This window comes from Morus notabilis, unplaced genomic scaffold (genome assembly GCF_000414095.1).
Source record: "Morus notabilis unplaced genomic scaffold, ASM41409v2 Scaffold841, whole genome shotgun sequence".
NCBI lineage: Eukaryota > Viridiplantae > Streptophyta > Magnoliopsida > Rosales > Moraceae > Morus > Morus notabilis.
Window position 1 is genome coordinate 405,339 of NW_010358201.1, and position 21,449 is coordinate 426,787.

The 21,449-nt window shown below is 31.8% G+C and overlaps 2 protein-coding genes and 1 long non-coding RNA gene across 3 annotated transcripts; all 3 read left to right on the forward strand.

Moving 5' to 3' along the window:
* The first annotated feature begins 7,935 nt into the window (after positions 1–7,935).
* LOC112090453 (disease resistance-like protein DSC1) lies at positions 7,936–12,401 on the forward strand. The gene is made up of 3 exons (XM_024161783.1): positions 7,936–8,375; positions 11,446–12,259; positions 12,396–12,401. The coding sequence occupies exons 1-3, from the start codon at positions 7,936–7,938 to the stop codon at positions 12,399–12,401; spliced, it is 1,260 nt and encodes a 419-aa protein (XP_024017551.1).
* Positions 12,402–13,078: 677 nt separating this feature from the next.
* Positions 13,079–14,762, forward strand: LOC112090454 (disease resistance-like protein CSA1). The gene is made up of 4 exons (XM_024161784.1): positions 13,079–13,120; positions 13,196–14,422; positions 14,518–14,632; positions 14,731–14,762. The coding sequence occupies exons 1-4, from the start codon at positions 13,079–13,081 to the stop codon at positions 14,760–14,762; spliced, it is 1,416 nt and encodes a 471-aa protein (XP_024017552.1).
* A 79-nt stretch (positions 14,763–14,841) lies between these two features.
* LOC112090457 lies at positions 14,842–16,186 on the forward strand. Its single transcript, XR_002901656.1, has 3 exons — positions 14,842–15,021; positions 15,146–15,427; positions 15,965–16,186. It is a non-coding gene; the product is annotated as an uncharacterized LOC112090457 (long non-coding RNA).
* The last annotated feature ends 5,263 nt before the right edge of the window (positions 16,187–21,449 follow it).

Consider the following 21,449-nt stretch of genomic DNA (forward strand, 5'->3'; position numbering starts at 1 on the left):
ATATAAAATAATATAAAATTTCTAATATTTTTTGGCAATAAAATTTTATTAACACTCTAGTTCGCATCATTTGATACCGTTATATATTACATTCATTATCGATGTTGTGAAAAATGTCTTCATCTTATAATATTATGCATATTACAGTAAAAATATTATACATATTCCAAACTATATCATAATAAATAGATAGCTAAATTTACATATCTTAAAACTGAAGGTAACAAGTTTGGAGAAGGTGGATATATATGTAGTAAGTTTCAACAAAAATACATAAAATCAACAGTGCAAAAAAAAAAAAGCACGAAAACTGTATTTTTCTCTCTTTTTACGTTAATATGTAGAAATTTACATACCGTAAACCTGTTTTTTTCTAATTTTTTACCTCTTTTTATGTTTTACTTTATTTTTCTCTCTTTCCTTTCTTCTGTATCAGTCTTTTCTCATTTATCTTTTTTCTTGTCTTTCCTTCTTCTTTATTTACCTACTTCGGTCTTCATATTTGTTTTCTTTCACTTTTTATTCCCTTTTCTTGTTGCTTCCCCTAATATTTACTACATTACTAAGGGAGGATAAGTTTCTCACTTGGTATTTGTGAAACGTTTCGCACACGAGATTTAAGTGTGAAACATTGCGAAAGGGATTTCTTCCCCCATTATCAAGTTAAACTATAAAAATAAAAAAAAAATAAAAAAACCAAACTTTTTGTGCTCTTTTTTTATACTTTCTAGGCCTTTTTTTTTCCTACCATTTGTTTTAGATTTTTCCCCTTTTGTTCTTTTCTTTTCTCTTTTTTTTTTAATAATTTGTATAATCATTATTTTAAATGAGCTAGTGTGTGATATTTAGGAGGATTTGTTTTTTGTGGGGCCGTGAGAAACGTTTCGCACATTTCTTCCCCACATTAACGTAGATTTTTTTTTTTTTACGTTAACCCTTTTTTTTTCTTTGCTTCCCTTCCCCGTTTTTTTCTTTTTCCCCTCACTTCTTTCTTTTTTCTCTTTTTTTCCCCTCTACGATACATTCTTTTTTTTCCTTTTTCAAATGAGACCCATATAATTTTCTTGGAAGGGAAACAAATAAAAATTACTAAAACTAAACAAAATAGGCTAAAATAAAATAAAATAAAATAAGTCTAAAATGGAAAGTATTCATTACAATTCAAAATAAAGTAAAATAATTTTAAATAAGTTAGAAATCTCAAAAACTAGCCACTTTAACTAAAAAAAAAAAAAAAATAGAGTTATCACTTCCCAAACGCGGAAGCAATAATTCAAAGCAATTTCATCGTAGTCACAGTGCTTGAAATTTCTTGACCTCTATATTAAGTCCACAAATTATAAATCTCTGCCCCTCATAATTAAGCGTCAAAACTTGTACAGAGCCTTCATTCTAAATATTACGAGAGCCAAAGGAGATTGGCCTTTTTTTCCTTCTTAGATTTGATTCTTTTTGTAATTAATCAGATATCCATAATTGGCAAGGCTCCGTTTTAAAACCCTCAAATCTTTATCAAGTCCTATCAGTTTGGTAAACTTCTTTATTTGAACTGATTTGAATTATATTTATAATTTAAAATGACGCACCGACGTTTGTGCTGAAAATTAATTCCTAACAGGATCTATTCCATTTGGAACTTATATAACTTTTTTTTTTCATAGTAAAAGCCAATATTCATTTCCAATATTTTCAATATTGCCCCGAAATATTATTGATTAAAACAACAAGAGACTGAGTGTTAACGGGTATCTCAATGATCATCACTGGCTTTTACGCTACAAAAATGGTCTAATGGTTGTGTGGACGCAAAAGTGTTTACTTGTTCGAGATTGATGAGCCTAGTTGCTCTATAAAAAAACAAAAATATTAAGGACTTGACCCTAGTTGCTCTACAACAATTAATTAGCTATATAATTAAAGAAATAAATATTAAAGAACATTGTTACCTTTAAAATAATGATCTATGTCTTTGAGTTGTGGTCGGCTTCACTTTAGATGTACTGTCCAATTTTCATGTCTCATTGATTTACGGAGTTTCCGAAGATTAAATACGGAGTTTCCGAAGGGAAGTTACCTGTCTGGCTATCTATACCATTGATTTGCTATGACTCTCTCTGCCTTCATTTGGTGTATGAATTGCTCAAATCCCATTATATATAACCAATCTTTATACTATTTTTAAGGTATACAGGCCCTAATTTGTAGTTTTATTCGTGGGATTTTTTTTTTTTTTTGTGTAAAATTATTTTGCTATTAATTGTTTTTTTTCTACCCTAATTAAGTGGGATTTAATTTCATCAATTATCAATACTGAGACAACCTGGAGTATCTTCCTGAAATGTCAACAGGACTAGATTTATAATTTCCTCTTGGGAACATAATATCCATATAAAATCCAATATATATAAGTCGTTTCCATTTCCAATATTGCGCCAGGGCGTGTTAAAGTAGAGGTAGGATCGGGGATGTCATGTGCATACATTCTCGAGAGAAGCGATAAATCTAATAAATAAAAAATGCATTTCTTGAGAGGAGCAAGGGCGTTTTTAACCCTATTTATCAAATATTATATCAACTACTAATTCACTGTAAAATAAATTAAAAAAAAATATTTAAAATATATGTTTTTTACATTTAAAATGATGATCTATGCAATTTACGCTTAAAATAATGGTCTATGCAATGTCTTGTAGTTCTGGTCGGCTTAATTCATATGGGGCCAAATATTTGCGTCGCCTTTTCTCTTCCACAAAATTTCCGTCTTCTTTTACAAGAAAGAAATTTAAGCGCACTAAGAAATGTGGATTAGTTCCCTTAAAATAATAATTAAATAAGATGGGAGTTATCGAATAAAGTAGAGGTGGGATCGGGGATGTCATGTGCATAGATTCTCGAGAGAAATTTAAGCGATAAATTTAATAAATAAATAAAAATGCGGGTATGTTCTTTTGTCTAAAAAATTCAAAAAAAAAAAGAGAACTCAAGTTCTAATTTTATTTAAGTTCATGCTCTTTTAAATTCAAACTTTATTCAACTTTACTCAACTTTATTTAAGTTACAACTTCAACTCAAGTTATAACTTAAATTCAAGTCAAAAACTACACTCAAGTTACACTCCAAAAGAACAAGCCTGACTCGACATTGCAAGGGTGTTTTTAACCCTATTTATCAAATATTATATCGACTACTAATTCACTGTAAAATAAAATAAAAAATATTAAAAAATATGTTTTTACGTTTAAAATGATGATCTATGCAATTTATGCTCAATTCACATGGGGCCAAATATTTGCGTCTCCTCTTATCTTTCCACGAAATTTCCGTCTTCTTTTACAAGAAAGAAATTTAAGCGCACTAAGAAATGGGGATTAGTTCCCTTAAAATAATAATTAAAAAAGATGGGAGTTATCTAATAGACGATCTCATGATCTATCCCCTCACAAAAATTTTATGGTGTAGTAATTAATTATAACGATCTTAGGTTTATGGACACATTTTGAGTATTAACAGACTTAGGGGTTTAGTTTAATTGACACATATAATTTATTAACAAATTTTAAGAATTAATCATAGCATTATTACTGAATGCACTAACGAGTTTAAATAAATTTTATGTGACAAAATATGGCTTACATATTTACAATATGAAGTAATGAATGCTTATTTATTAAAAAAAGGGTATTATTGTTCGTTAAGACACTAAATTATATCCGAAGTATTAACGTTGTGCATGGCCAAATATCTTTTTCTTTTCTTTTTTTTTTTCAAATGTCTTTCATTTTTTGAATTTTTCCGCTAATTTCTTTGTACGACCTGTGATTGCAAAATAAACTGTGATTTCCCTTTTTTTCTGGCTTTACAGAAAGCAATAATTTTTTTAGTAGGTTAGGTACAAAACTCACTTAGTGTGGCATTGTTTGTATTATAAGATTTCTATCGAGTTATGTTCCTTTTGTGTATGTATATAATTAATATATTAATATGCTTTTCGTCAGTGGATGTAATATTTTAGGAAAATATTTATGATGGGGCACGTTTCTTTTTGTTTTTTATTTTTTTTTTCTAAACTTCAACAATCTAATTTATAAATAGCAATACTTTTTTGGTTTGACGTTGTTCCTTTTTTCAATGTAAACACTCATAAATTAGATCACAATTTAATCAAACGACTAATAATACTTATCCAATCATAAAATTTTCCATCTTGTAAGTACCCTAACATAAAAAGCTTTCCACAAAAGCATATTCGGAGGGAGGTTATTTTTCTAAAAAAAAATGTATAGAATTATATAATTTCCTATATTAATATGAATATAGCCCCCACTAAACATAAAACTTTAATCCTAGTATCTTATACTTATTATTTTTTTTTTAGTGCTTGTTGCGCTAACACTGTTTGTATTTTATCAATATTATAATCACACATTCTCAATTGAAACTAATCACGTCAACACTCCTAACTTTTAGGGTTCGTTTGGTATAAGGATTGAAATCATGGTGATTTGAGTCATTTGATTCAGATCCATGATTCATGATTTGAATCATGATTCAGAGTGATCATAACCTTCGTTTGGATGTGTATATGCATGATTCTGATTCTAACCTGAAATGTGATTCGAACCAGTGTTTAGTTGTCTTATTTTCTGAATTTAAATCATAACCAAAATAAATATAATTTGAGAAATTATATAATAAATATAAATCGTTACGTGTAATTTAAAAATATATATAATTCGTCGTATAATTAAAAAAATAAAGTATTAGAAAAAAATTATGCAAATAATTATAACTCAAAATTATAACAAGCTAAGTGAGAAATATATGAAAAAAATGTGAATTAAAAATAAAAGCCAAACATAACTTGTCTCCCGCGAGCAACAATTTATAACAAGCCAATTAGTAGAAAAAAATTCGCCACATCAAATACGAGAACAATTATATAACAAGCCAATGAGAAAAATTCTCACCCGCATATGGATTTTATTCCAAAGATGTGATCTTAGAGCTCGCTTACACTAAGTATACCATCAGTGGGAACTTTGCTTTCTGGTTGGGAAGTGTCTCTGTCCTTTTCACTTCTTATTACTCTTTTCGTTCACTTTTTCTAACATTTCTAGTACCAACTAATTCATTCGGGCGAGACATCTTACGATGTCATGATGGCCTGATTCCAAAATCAGGCCCCAAAATGATCCCAATCACTTTTCTAATCCCATTTTTTACTGTTTATTTTTGTCTTTTCAAACACTAATTTGACCTTAATCAGGAGATTTGAATCCCTCAATCTCCCAACCAAACATGCACTTAAAAAAAAAATTACAGACACTCCCTTCTTTTGTTGACGGTGAGTTGACCATCCAAGTTGGCAACTAATTTATTTTGAAATGCCAAAAATGCCCCGGCAGTATCAGAAAACGTTTTATAAGCTATATATAATGCTCACAATATCGGTCTTATCCTTATTTAACATGGAAAAACACGTTTAATTGTTTTTTACACAGTTATGAAACTAACTTTAACGAAGGCTTTATTTATCCCGTTTCTCGAGTTTATTTCGGTCTGTATTTTTTTTTTTTTTTCAGAACAAAAGCAATTCAATAAACGCCTAAACTTGAACCAAAAACAAAAAAAAAAAAAAAAACACACACACACATACAAAACTGAACTGCTATCAACTTTGGAGATACTACACAAACACCTAAATATCAACTACCATAGGAGAAAAATAGAAAGAAAAAAAAACGTGTAGTCTCATTAATTCTTGTATTCTCAATCAGTTTTTCCATCATCTGCATGTTTAGAGCTTTGAAAATGGCCATGTAAAATGCCTAGAACCCAGAAGTTCAGGAATTACTTCCTGTAAAAACATCCAACTGTTACATTTTGGTTACTTTCAACTACAGAAAAGACAAATCAACAAAAAAAAAAAAAAAAAACTGCTTGCAGAAACCCATTTTCTTCTACGAAACAAGTCCTTGAATTTTTTAGTTGTAATTCCACTGATTCTTCTTCTCCCTCTGCAACATAGATGAAGGTGTTCTTCAATCTCATCTCAAGCTTAGAATTATTCGCTCAAATCTATTAAAAAGAACAACAAAAAACAAAAACCAGCCTTGGTCGTGGAGCTCCTGCAATTTTTTCCATCATCTTCCCGCAAATTTCCCTTCCGCCGGTCTAAATCCTCCCCAAAGCCAAGTCCCAGTTTTCTAGGTAAAATGAAGGTGCCCTTACAATTTCTGATATGCAACGTATGAGAAATGAATGAGAACTCATCATTTTACTATGGAGGTTGAGGAACGGCGTCGCAGGGGCTGGGTTGCCGTCAGCGCGGCTGGCGTCGGCAATGGTTGGCTCACACGGGCGGGAGGGGTTGTGAGAGGGGGTTCTGGTAATGGAGCAGTGTGATCTACGTTTTTTTTTTTCCTCAGATAATAAAAGATTGAATGGACGGTTGGGATTTGACTTTTATGGATCAATTGCTAATATTAAAAACAAATTTAACAGAGTTTAGGTCAGGAAATACCTCTGTGATTAGTTTCAGTTAAATGAATGTGACTAAACTATTAATAAAATACAGAAAGTATCACTATAGTAAGTATTTTTTTTAATTATATATTATCTCCACTTATAAACATTTCTACTTCCGTCGCTCGACAAAAGATTGAATAGAGATCATTGTTGACGGTGTTTTTCCGACAACTCGTAATTACCTCTTTAAAAAACACTCACGGTTCAATCAAAGATAAAAACTGAAAAATAATGTAAAGGAGACAACAATTTTATAGTGGTTCGGCAATAATTTTGTGCCTAATCCATTTGTGCATGCACTAATATTTCATCCAGTTACAAGCTCCCTAGTTCTAATGAACTAGTACCTAAAAAACCCCTTTTCTGGGTTTTATTGGCTCTATTTATAGGCTTTTACATGTGGATACGTATTCCCCGTTCCCAAGGAAGAAGCCATCTTCTGCCTTCGATCCGCATGAGGATAGGTGGGTTTTCATGATGATTGCTCCGGGAAACGCAGTTGATCCTTCCTATCTGCCGCCTGATTTCCTGACTCCTGCAGTTGCAGTCGGATCAATACTTCTCTCTTCGAGTTGACAAGACCGTGGCTGGATTTGACTGGACTGCTTCCAGTCTGATCTAATTCCTGACTCCTCGACGCAGAGGCTTCAAAGGACTTTTAGTAGACTTCTCGACTTCAATGATGCAAAGGCCTTGAGAGGACCTTAAGCACTTCTCGACTCCAACACCTTGACTCCTCGACGCAAAGGCTTCAAAAGACTTTTAGTAGACTTCTCGACTTCAATGATGCAAAGGCCTTGAGAGGACCTTAAGCACTTCTCGACTCCAACACCTTGACTCCTCGACGCAGAGGCTTCAAAGGGCTTTTAGTAGACTTCTCAACTTCAATGATGCAAAGGCCTTGAGAGGACCTTAAGCACTTCTCGACTCCAACACCTTGACTCCTCGACGCAGAGGCTTCAAAGGGCTTTTAGTAGACTTCTCGACTTCAATGATGCAAAGGCCTTGGGAGGACCTTAAGCACTTCTTGACTCCAAGAGCGCTCCTCAACCTAGAGACATCTCCCTAACTGTTAGTTCTCGACAACAGAGATTTGTCCTGACTTTTGGAGCTCTTGACGCGTACGACAAAAGTGGGTGACTTGAATGGTCGACCATGGTGTAACAGTCATTATTATCGGATATCTAATTTTTCATATTTAAATAGGGTATATAGTCACATGATATGCCCATTCGTTTTTAATTAAGATTTTAATTATATTCTATTGAAAACGCGTGAGTGGAAAAGAACTGGCATGGGCAGTATACTTGACGTGTTTGACTTATTTGTCTTCTTCCTAGAACGCACAAGGAAGTCTCTCAAGCAAGTTTATTTTAATTGTATTCTGTTGAAAACGCGTGAGTGGAAATGAACTGGCATGGGCAATATACTTGTCTTCCTAAAAGTACTAGAACGCACAAGGAAGTCTCAAGCAAGTTTACTTTAAGGTCTGCAACTTCTTCTCAAGCTTTAGTCTTGCTTTTATCAAACTTTCCTTCTCAAAGGCGTCAAGTCGCAAAGAGAGCTTTCATTCTATTTGTTGATATGGATGGTTTTGGTGTTTCTCCTCCTTGTCGTTCCTCTATTTGTGAGAAATACGACGTCTTTCTCAGTTTTAGAGGTGAAGACACGCGCGATAATTTCACAAGTCATCTTTATGCTGCTTTGAAACGAAAGCAGATTAAGACTTATATCGATGAGGAGATCCTTCAGAAAGGAGACGACATCAATCTCGCACTTCCTGAAGCAATTCAGAAGTCAAATATTGCAATAATCATTTTCTCAGAAGATTACGCTTCTTCAACCTGGTGTTTGCGTGAGCTCGAACATATACTTGAATGTCGCCGAAACAATAAACAGATAGCAATACCTATTTTTTACAGAGTAAATCCATCTGTTATACGGAAACAAGAAAAAAGTTACGAGGAATCATTCAAAAGGCATGAAAATCGTTTCCAGGACAACAAGGAAATGGTTGAAAAATGGAGAGTTGCTTTAACAAAATAAGCTGATCTTTCTGGATGAGATTCACAAGTCACAAGGTATTTGTTTTTTCACTCATGTTTCTACCGACAGTTTTTACATAAATGTAATGAAGGAATACATGCACACAAACTTTTTTCTAGAAGCTTCTGAATAAATTTGTTAAATTGTTGCAGAACAATATCCGAGTAACATCTATCATTTTGCTAGCAATTGAAACTATTCTTCAGTATACATTCTTTTTTTTTTTGTGCTATAATTAAACATGTTAAAATACTTCACCTCTTAAGATTAATATGACTGTTATTTAGTTTGACACATTTTGTTAATTGGCAGTTATTTGTTCAAAGTTAAATTGCAAGCGTAAACGTAATTAAAATTTATAGAGTGCTAACCTATTAAAACAAACACCCATGACCGAAATATTTTACTTGGAACACTTTGAGTTGTTAGAAAAATTACAAAGACATCGCTTCCGTTCATTATAAAGTTTGTGGGAAAAGTGTCTTTTTTATCATTAAATATTTTTTAATTAACGAATTAAAGTACCCCTCTACAGGTCAGATCACATATCAATATTGTATAGTGTTTTTTATTTTTTTCAGCTGTGTATGGGTTTTTTATGAATATTTTTGGGTTATTTGCACAAATAGTCTTTAAATTCTTTAGTAAGTGACACTTTGATATTTAATTTTTTTTAACAAAATGACCCCACAATTTGGTCTTTATTCGTCAAATTCTTAACATAATTAATCATGTGTAAATCATTTGATTTTATTAAAGATGATATTTTGATAAAATATCAAGACAAGCTCTCTTTCTCTCTCGTCTCTTGTGCTCTCTGAGTTATTTTATTAAAATATCATTTTTAATAAGATCACATGCTTTAAATTTTACTAAAATACTTTCTTTAAAAAGATCACATGTCTTGTACATGATTAATTCTATAAATTATTTGACAGAAAATATTAAACTGTCACCTTTTAAAGAGATTAAGGGTCATTTTGAAAAAAAAAATTAAAGATCAAATTGTTATTTATTAAAGAGTTTGGAGACCATTCATGTAAATAATCTATATATGTATATATATATATATATATACATATATATAGAATGATGAGAGAGGATGGATTTTTGTATGAATATATATGTATATATACATTTTGAATGATGAGAGCGGATAACGGATATCAGATTATTATTATCATAATCAACACAAATGAGTTTTAAGGGCATTCTCCCAAGAATATCATAAGGTAAGGTTATCAAAGTCTTCTTTATTCTCTCAATAATTTTAAGAACAATGAAATAAAAGAGAAACTCTATTTAGAATAACTCAATTCGCAAATAACTTATTCTCAAATGAAATAATATTAGACAATATTTTATAGGACTACAAACCCATATTCCGTATTCATGACTCGACATTAAAATTAAAAAGCCTTTCAGATTCCAAAACAAAAAAATTAAATTCAAACTCTTAGAATTGATTTGTTGACTTTGGTGTTGCAGAAAGCTTAGTGTCAATTTGCTAGCGATTGAACGAATTCTTCTATGACCCCTAGTTTTAGGGGCGTGGATTAGCCATGTCCCTGTTACTAAAAAAAATGTTGTTTATCTTGTATTCTCTTGTAAGTACAAAAATTTTATGCAAACAGGCCTTGGGAATTATCATTTTTCACGATGAGAAGGGATTGTTATTTTAACTGCTATATTATTTTTCAACATTTTGATCTATAAATGTCCACGTGAAATATTTATAAAATGCAACACAAAATGCTCCCAATTACACTTTAGACTATTGAAATACTAATTCAATAGCTAAAACAATAGTTTCTAGCGGTAGAAAAAAAGAACAGCTCACGCTGTAAAAATTCTAAAATTTATTTGAATTTTTTATTATGAAAATAGATTGAGAAAGTATGCTGATTCAATCTATAGTTTGAGTTCAACTTATGCATGTGTAATATTTACATTTTCATGTATAAAGACGCAAATTTGAATAAATACAACTAATTTATAAAATAGGCCTACTCGTTTTGGTTGTGATAGAAAGTGGACAGTGTTGATGAACAAACATGTTTATATAAGACTTTTAAAGTGTGGAAAATTAGGGTATTTATTAAAAATTTTCCTCCTCATAACCATTCCATCTAATATTCGGATTCTACCATGAGGTGTAGAGCCCAATTTCCCCCACTTCAAGTTTAAAAAAAAAAAAATAAGTAAAATAGCAAAACTTCTTATACAAAATAGAATTTATAATTCATGAAAACATAAGGCTGTTTAAATTCCAATTTGGAATAAATAAGTAAACAATACTCAGAATCTAACTTGGATAAATCAAAAGGTTTAAATGTATATTATAAAAAATAATTTTTAATGCATAGAAATATAAAAAATATAAAATAAAACTAATTTTACAAAACTCAATGCATGGGAATAAATTGTTTATATTTGTAGATATGAAGTTCACTGCATAATGCTTCAAAAAAATAAATAAAATAAAATCATTTAATGATTGTTTGGTCACGCTAAAATATGCAGAAGCAGATGTGAGTATATCATTGAGACGACTAAAAGCGAAATATAATCATACAAAAAATTAAACTAGTTACTACTAATTTGTACTACATGCATCAATTTACTCAATATAGTAGTTATTACTAAGGATCCTGTGAATTAATTGTTCTGGTACTTGTTCAATATTATTACGTATATAGAGATTCCAAAATAAAAGGTACGTAATTTATAATCTAAGTTAGACCGTGGTAATTAAGATTTGATACTATTGTTTTAAGAATTAGAACTCCAATAACTCCATTACATATATTTTTATATATTTTTTAAAAGCTATTTCATATAGTAACTGTTAACTTTCTTTCTTATATACAGGCCTGACACTAAGTTAATTGAAGAAGTTGTTGAAGACGTGTTGAAAAAATTGCAAAGTACTGTCTTGTCAAGTGCTGATGCTTTGAAGGGCATGATTGGAATGGAAGAACGCTGTGAACAGCTTGAATCGCTATTAAGTATTGGGTCAGCAAATACTCGCATAATAAGCTTGTTTGGAATGGGTGGCATAGGCAAAACAACCCTTGCCAATGCAGTATATGGTCGAATCTTTTCTCACTTTGAAAGTTGTTGCTTTCTCAAAAATGTTAGGGAAGAATCAGAGAGAGTATATGATGGATTAGAGGAATTACGAAAGAAGCTCTTCGCTAAGTTGTTGGGGGAAAAAACAGTTGATTTGGAAACGCCATCTTCGCTAGAAATCATCAAAATGAGGCTCAGGAAAATAAGGGTTCTTATTGTTTTGGATGATGTAAGTAAATCAAAGCAGTTAGAGCATTTAGTCGGTGATGGTGACTGTTTTGCGTCTGGTAGTAGGATTCTCCTGACGACAAGAGAGCAAAAGGTCCTTAGGACGATTAGACGTAACAATGGGGTCGAAACACATGAGGACGAGGTGAAGCAGTTGAGTGATAGTGAAGCTCTTGATCTTTTTAATTTTACTGCTTTTGATGAAAGAAAGCCTCCATCAGAATACGTGGAACTATCAAAAGAGGCAGTCCGTTATGCTGGATGCATTCCGCTAGCTATTAAAGTTGTGGGTTCTGAGCTTCGTTCGCTTCGTGAACCCAACGAAAAAAAATGGGAAAAGGCCTTGAAGATATTTAAAATGTCCCCTCCTACTGATATTAGCGAGGTGTTAAAAATAAGTTATGAGGGACTAAAGAAAGATGAGAAAAATATCTTTCTTGATATTGCATGTTTCTTCAAAGGGAAGCGTAGAGATTTTGTAGAAAACATTCTGAATGCGCGCAATTTTTCTGCAAATATAGGGATAGATAATCTCATTGATAAGTCTCTCATAACTATCGATCCTCAAGGTAACAAGCTTCAAATGCATGACTTGGTGCAAGATATAGGTCGGGACATTGTTTGCCAAGAATCTGAAAACCCAGCAAAACGCAGCAGATTATGGATCGCTGAAGATATTATTAAAGTCCTGAAGAAAAATGTAGTAAGTGTCGATATTTTCAAATATAGTTCATTTTAGAGTTGTGTCTACTTTCTATTGAGAAAAAAATGCAACCAAAAAATGATGTTTGATAGTTAATTTAAATGTATGTTTCATTTATATGTAACACCTTGTTAGTATTTATTTTATGATGATTAAGTTCTTTCTATCTCTATACTTGTGGTAATTTATTCCATGCCTTCTGTATGTTGATATATACTATTTACTTTTTTTTTATAGGGGACTGAAAATATTCAAGGAATATTCATGGATTATTCAGAAATTGATGAAGACATACACTTGGAGCCTACAATTTTTGGAAAGATGTCTAGTTTGAGATTGCTCAAAATCGTTTGTCATCATTACTTAGGCAAGGAACGAGGAATGTACCTTCAACAAGGTCTACAGTGTCTTCCCAATTCGCTGCGATATCTTGAGTGGGAGGCATATCCTTTGGAATCTTTACCACCAAACTTTAAGCCGAAAAATCTTGTTGAACTGAAGATGAAATTTAGTGAACTTGAGCAACTTTGGGATGGAGGCCAGGTATATACCTTCAATTTGTTTTATTGAACCAAATTTATAAAGTCTCTTTATTCTTGTCGTTTCTTTATGTTACAGGTCCTTAAGAAGTTAAAAGGAATTGATCTACGTTTTTCTCATAAGTTGACTCGAATTCCAGATGTTTCTGCTTCTCCAGACCTTGAGAGGATAAATCTTGAGGGTTGTAAATTTTTGCGTGAAATTCCTTATTCACGGATTCAGCAAAATCTTAACAACCTTATTGATGTCAATTTCAGATGCTGTGACAGCCTTCGAAAAGTTCCAGATAGAATATTAGACGCGGCATCTCTGAGAACTCTTTCTCTTAGCCCTCTTAACCTTCTTCCAACAGTGATTACATCTACGAGCCTGGAGTCTTTAAATTTATGTTCAAGTTTCAATCCGGAGACTTCATCAGTTGATAACTGCGAACGACTTTCAAACCTAAGTGGTTTGAATAATCTGAACTCGTTGAGAGGGCTTAGCTTTCGATTCTGCCCAAATCTCAAGAAGCTTCCAGTGCTTCCAAGTAATATTGAGAAATTGCATATTGGGGAGATGACAATAGAAGAACTGGACTTCCAATCAATTGAGGATCTTAAACTTGAGAAGCTTTGCATATCTGATTGCATAAGTCTTAAAAGTTTACCACCTCGCATTTTTGAGTTGAGGTTTCTCCGTGATCTCAGTCTCTTTGGGTGCACAAAGCTGAAGAACCTTCCGGATATCCCCAAACCAATGGAAAGCTTAACGGATATTTGCATAAACGAAATAAATATTAGAAAGCTTCCCTCGTCATTTGGAAATCTAATTGGGCTTCGCTCACTACGTGCGCGTTCTTGTAGATATCTTAAGTTTGACCCAGAAATCATCTTTAACATGCCTAAGCTTGCGGATCTCAAACTTGTTCGCTGTCCAGAACTTAGAAGTTTTTCTTTCGCCGGTGTAGATTTGGAAAACATTGATGTTGGGCACTCTTATATAAAGAAAATCCCTGAAAGCATCAAAGACGCTTCTAAGCTGAGAATGCTTGAGTTAACTGATTGCAGTGATCTTCGTTCTATACCGGCTCTTCCGTTGAGTCTAGAATATCTTGATGCAAGAGGATGCACATTGTTGGAGGAGGTGTCAATATCAGAAGGAGCACTCACACAAGAGCTTGAGAATAATTATCCTATTACAAAGAATACTTCAATATTCTATAATTGCTCGAAATTGGGTCAAAAGGCACTGGACAACATTATAACTGAATTCCAGCGTAGAGTTCTGCGCATGGCTACCCGATTTGCATCCCTAGGACATCAGGTATGCCTTATTTCTATTATAGTTAGAAACAGAAAAACAACTAATTATTTATGCAATTGAAATAAATGACTCTTTCTCTTTTTTCTATGTTACAGGAAGAAAATCTTCAAGTTTGTACATGTTGTCCTGGAAATGAAATTCCAGAGTGGTTCGATCATCAAGCGGAGGGATGTCGGATTGAGTTCCCGCTTCCCCATAACAACTTCTTGGGTTTTGTGCTGTGTGCTGTTGGGAACACTTACGACCGTTACGGCGATATATATATGTGGTTGAATTTAGTCTGTGAATTAAAACTTAAAACTAACCAGGAGGAGAAATACAATTGCATCCAGTGGGATGAAGGATATTCAGCCATTAATCTTGGAATGCCATTTGGATCAGTCTCAGATCATTTGTACATGTGGTTTGAACCTCAACACTATAGTGAATATAATTACACCGATGGAGTAAGTGTATCATTTGCATTTTCATTCGTTGAATGCAAAGGGCGAGAAAATCATGGTATTGCGCCTCCACACTTTAAAGTGAAAAAGTGCGGAATCCACGTTCTATATAGCAAAGATTTAAAGAAATGCAATTTAACTCCTTCTCAGGCAAAAGTAAGTTGGATCTCAGTTTGATGGTCTACCTAATTTTTAATTAATTAGAACGGAAAAGGATAATATTAGTGACGATTATAATAGCTTTCTTCTCCATGTCTCGATTTTTTTTTTCTTTTTACAGAAGAAGGCAAGAAACAAATCAGCTGCAACCCTTGACAAGCCTAAATCATGAGGCCTGACTGAGACGGATGAATTTGCAACCGTTGACGAGCCTGAATCATCAAGTCCGGCCGAAAGAGATGAATTTACAACCTTCGATGAGCCTGAATCATTGAGCTCGACCAAGACAAATGAACTTACAACCCTCAACGAGCCTGAATCATCGAGCCTAACTGAGACAGATGAAATTACATATTCATCATGTGATCGCTGTTGATTATTTTCTTCCAGTAATGGATGAATGGTATTCAACTATCTTTTTTTTTTTTTTTCTGATGTGGAAGATCTCTAAATATGAGATTTACTTTTTATGTTTTTTTTTAAAGATTTATGCTGTTAGAGAAAGAGAACAATGCATGACAAATTAGAAGTTTCAAACTTTCCAATGTTCAACAAGGCGAAAGATTTACTTATCAAAAACTAACAAGGATACCATTAAGAAGGAATTTTCTCACATAAGTGGAACTTCAGCTGTTTATGTTTGTTTTCTCATATTTCTATTTCTATATCACCTACAACTGTATAGAAGAAGCATGCTTTTTAAAGGTTTTTGAGGTTCATAAGTTGTTAATATCTGATGCTAGTTTTGTTGTAGTTAAAAATGCTGGCCGCTTCTTTAATGTTGTAATCATACAGTTCTTATAATTATTTTAGAGTGAATGTTGATGCCTATGTATTGCAGACTAATATGCTTCCATATTTATTTTATAAATCCATTCCTTTCTATTGTTTTATATGCACCAAAATGAGAAGTACTTAAGATTGCTTTATTTGTTGTCAGACAACTCAATTTTGAGGAGTATTGCATTGGGAGACTTGCCTCAAGATATCAAAACTGGTTTTGCGAAAAAGAATATCAGAACACGTAATCACCCAAAGAACAGAGAGAAATTGGCAGAGGAAAGATTATATGATCAGACTGCTCATTGTGGACTGCTTTAAACGAACTTACTGGAGAAGCTGCTCTTCTGAGGGTAACTTGAGAGGAAAACCAGATTTCACCTGTTGCTTCAATGTTCAGTATTGATTTTCATAAAGCAAACTAGATCATTTGCTATTGTGTTTAAGAAGAGTGCTAAATACGAACTCTATTACGGATTCTTTTTCAGATGTTATTTTTATCTTTTAACAAGTGTCATTTTAATTCTCTCAAATAAACACACTTAATAACAAGTCAAATTTTCCGAACATAGTACAAGAATGCCACTTATTTGCATTTCCTTTTTTTTTTCTTTTAAATAAGAACTGCACCTGCTAGTTAAACGTTATCATACTTGCAGCCTCAAGTTAATAAGCAAACAGACACACTCTCTCTCTCTCTCTTATAGAAGAGAGAACGTGGGATTACCCATGGAGTTGGTCTTTTGGTGATCAACATTTTTTTTTTGAAAAACAAAAAAATAAGTTATGCAAATAGAGATATTTGGAGAATATAGATATATAGTTACAAATGAAAACTTTGGTTGGTAAATTTCAAACGCAATTTTTTTTTTTTTTTAATGAAAAGCAAACTATTATTTTTAAACTAAAAACACTCACCAATTGAAAATCCCATTAAAACATTTTCACATATAATTTTTGAAACATCTCTCCAGATAACAAAAATTGTAAATGCAAAACTCCATTTATAAAAGATCAAATTGCTAAAGCAGAGAAAAATAGAAAAGTAAAACCATAAACGCATGAGGGATAGGACCAGCATGGAATTAGGAAAAAAAGAGGCCAATATCCAATACTCGAAAATTTTAATCAACTGTCAAAAATATATTTAAACTAACTTTATAAGTATTTTTTTCTGATCAAATAGAAAAAAAAAAAGAAAAAAAAGAACGTGTGTTGAGGAGGTCTTGAATAGAGAGGGTGGCAATGTTGTAATTATGTTTTGAAAATTTCACCAGTTTTTATGTGTGTCTGTCTAAAGAATCAAGGTAACACTTGTCAAAAGATAAAGATGGCATCTAAAAAAGAGTTTGTATTTAACATTTTTCTTTTTTTTTAATGTCATTTACAATGAGATTTTATAAAATTTATTACAAAACTCAATTCATAGTTTTCGACACTTTTTTTAAACACAATTTGAATTTTATTCCCATTTTAAATTACAATTTATTTACATATTAAAATAATGATTTGAATCACAATTCAAATCACACTAAATCTTACAATTTGAAAGGCGATGCCTTAATAATTGTTGTTTATTGGTGGCTTAACTTTTTCAATCATTAACTATGACATTATTATTTTTTCATTTTTGATAATTTCAATTTGTCTATTCATATGTACAATTTCCTTTTTGTTTTTTATACTATCCCAAGAGAGTAGCACAGGAACCAAAAAATTTAGGAGAAAAGGATGATATAGCATTTAACATAATTTTGGGAATAGAAGCACATATAGATAGAACAATATTAATATTAAATTTCGGACAGAGCAGGTTTAAAATAATTTCAAATTTTTCAACAAAAAATTAATTTCAAATTTCGGGGAAAAAATTCAAGGAGAAGATCGTTTCTGCACGTAAACCATGCTAGTACTTTTATAATCTTTTCCAAAAGATAATTAAAGACAGAGGTGTTCAAAAAACGGACAAATTATGAAAACTAACCAATACAATCAAAATTGAACCAAACTATTAATATTTTCTTTGTTATTAGTTGGTTTCTATATATTTTTAATAATTTTTCATGACATGACTTCTAGGTATTTCAGTAGGTTCTAAAATATTAAAGCAAACTTTTTAACACTATATAATTTCTAAAATTATTTTTACAATGAAAAACGGCATATATTTAAGTGCTATTTTATTTGAGTTCAATGACAAACTTTGAAATCTTAACATTAAAAATTTTTTAAGCTCAAATCTAAACTGACCAAATCAAATCTTCAAACTAATAAAAAAAGGTTGTGGTTAAATTTTTTTTTTTTTTTCCTTTGAAATCTCAAACCGTTAAGTTGTGGATGCAGTCTCATGTTGATGTAACCTCTATATTTGTGTATTGATTTTATTTCATTTCTTTTATTACGATTTTATTATTCTCGGTAATTAGAATTAGAGCATATAATTCTTAACACGAACCTCCCACAAAAAAATTTGTTATTTTTTATTTAGTCGGTAATTAAAATTAGAGTGCCTAATTCTTCTAATTTGTGTGGTTGAATCCGTCATTACAATAGAAGTGGAGGGATACACATCATTCTTTTGCCTGACAATTAGAGGAACATCAATTGAAATTTATTTGGCAATAAGGAAAGAACTGTTGTTTAATTTACTTTAACTCGTCTCAGAAAGCGTCCAGATTCATTGTTTCTTTAAATTTGCTGTTGAGGTACTTTTTAAGTGGATAGACATACCGTGAAAGACCGAAGCATGCATTATTATGATTCTCAACTCATTAACCACCATATTTGTTTGATGGCCACCCAAAAAGAACTAATATTCTAAAATTGCAAAAGTCCCCAGATGCAAAAGTTACCACTAATTATAAAGTGATTGGTCCGAGTCAAGGCTTTAATTAGTTCCTTCGGTCGTGACCATTGAAATTAAAATTAATAGAAAAAATAGTTCTCTTTGGTGGAAAATACCTTTTTTCATTATTTTATAATCACAACTACATATGATGAGAATAAAATAATGTGAGGTTAGATGGAGAATTCAAATTCCCCACCTTATTTAAAACACAATAGAGAAAATAATAATAATCCATATGATACGCAAACGGATATTGTTCAAACATAAATTAACTTGTCGACATTGTTTGGCGTGAAATTTGTCAGCAAAAAATAAATAAATAAAAAAATAAAGGTACTGTTTGGCATAAAAATTAATCCGGTTAATATGCAAGACATGGAACGCTACCTTTCTTATATTATATATGTAGACGAGGTGTTAATGATTACGTTTTCAATCAGTTGTTACTATTAAATATAAAAATTTAATTACGTGACGTGACAAAAATTTAATTTTATTAATTATCATAAATTATTTTGGTCAAATATATAATTTATTATAACCGACAAGTTGATATTCTACTGCTAAAATAATGATACCTATTAATGTGTAAATATTAAAGTAACCATTAAACCCACACCTTATATATATTTATGGACGAACCTTTAATGACTACGTATATAAAAAGTATAAGTGACCAAGTGACAAGAAAATGTATTTGAGTTGGGTAGATGGTAATATTTTATTGAGTAATGTTATGTACGTCAAATTTGTTTATCCAACTTTATGGATCAAACGGTAGAGGACTAGATGTGAAATTCTTTTAAAATACTACATTGTGATTGTATTAACTATTCAGTGGACGTTTAGTTCGTGTAGTCAGAATTATTTTCATTTTACGTGTGTTTTTTATAAGAAAAAAGTACTATAAAAAATTATAAATCATGATTCAGAATATACAACAAACAAACATCTTAGTGTCCCTAACTGTTTGATCCAGTACTCCAAACTAGTCAGCATCAAAAATCTTATCAAAAACTTTGATAATGATCAGAAGTTGTCTTTTCAGCCAATTAAGTGGAAAAAATTTATTGGTTATTAGCAATCTACAGCGTAGCCATTCTCCAATCACGTGACTGAGGTCAGCGACCAAATTATGATTGTGAGGAAAAACATATCAATCAAATTGCGCCGCCTCTTATTTCCTTTCAGATTGGAAGGAAGTTCTGTAATTTTGATGGAGTCTTTTAGGGAGTGAAAGACGTATAGGAAATCAATTTTTATATGGCAACCTCAATGGTAGAGACTACTAGAATTGAAAATTGTATTGACGTGAGTGTTCACGTTTTTTAACATAAAACTGTTATAATCACATATCATATGTTGAAAACTTAAATCAAATTATCAAAGCAACAATACATACTCACTTAAAAAAAGTAGGTCTTACAATAGAAATCCTCTTATTGTTATATATCATGACTAGTCATAGAAGAATGATAAAAGAGAGAGAAAAGAAAAAAGAAAAAAAAACAGAGAGAGAAAAAGAAGAGGCACACTACAAGAAAAAGGGGTTTTTGCGACGACAAAAAGTCGTCGCAAAAACCCCAATGTCGTCGCAAATACTAGTTTTTGCAATGACATGTCGTCGCAGATATGTCGCCGCAAAAAAATAGTCGCAAATACTTTATTTGCGATGACACAGTGTCGTCACAAATACATTTGCGACGACATTTTTCTTTTGCGATGACCGTCGTCGCAAATACGCCGTTGGTTAATTTGTCGTGATATAATATTTTTTGCGACGACAATTTCAAAAAGTCGTCGCAAATAATTCAAATTTTTTTGCGACGACAAGTATAAAAATGTCGTCGCAAAAACTGAAATAATTTTTTTTTCCATTTTTTAAAAAATGGCAATTAATTAATGTTTAATAATTTTAATTAAACATTATTATGTTACATACTAAATATAATTTATTAAGATACATTAGAAATAAAATATAAATTAATATTAAAAACAATAAATCTAAATAAATTTATAAAATATATTATGAATACTACATGAAGTGCATATATAATGTTCAACAAAATATAAAAGTCTAAATAAAGTGAAAAATCATACAGAACATATAACAGAACTATTCCTCTAGGTTTGCAGCATCGCCAACAGCTGAATCATCATCAGAACTGTCATCATCTGAAAGAGGCAGAGGAGCGTCTAGGTTAACTGGTTCTGGACGAGCAATCGTAGGTAATTGGATGTTGGGCTGCAATCTAGACACCAACTCTAACATCTTCACCTGATTGTCATAAATCTTCATTTGTTCCCGGTACGATTTCTTTAAATAACGATCCATACGCGCGTCAGGTTGAGCCGATGATGTTGCGTCCGAGAATGAACCAGCAGATGAAGGAGAAGCCCCGGAGTAATGCTTTTGGGAGAGCATCGGACCCACTCATTTCTTATGCCCTCTACGCATGCCAAGAACTTGCTCTAAAACCCCATGCTCGTCAAGCGTCATGGTTCTACATTTCATACAAGGACAACTGATATGGCCAATTGAAGTTGCATAATTTTTGGCGACCTCAATAAAAGCAGATAACCCATTCTAATATTCATCCGACAATCGGTTCCTCAAAGAAATCCAACTTTTGTCAATCGGTATTTCAACTATAAATGACAACAAACATAGCCGGTTATTAATGTGTTCAATTAATTTTAATTTTATTCTTAATTAACACAATTAAGTTTTATTAATTAAATTGTGTTAATGAACTTATTAAAATTCTAGTTTCCTAACTAAATTTTGCCTAACTAA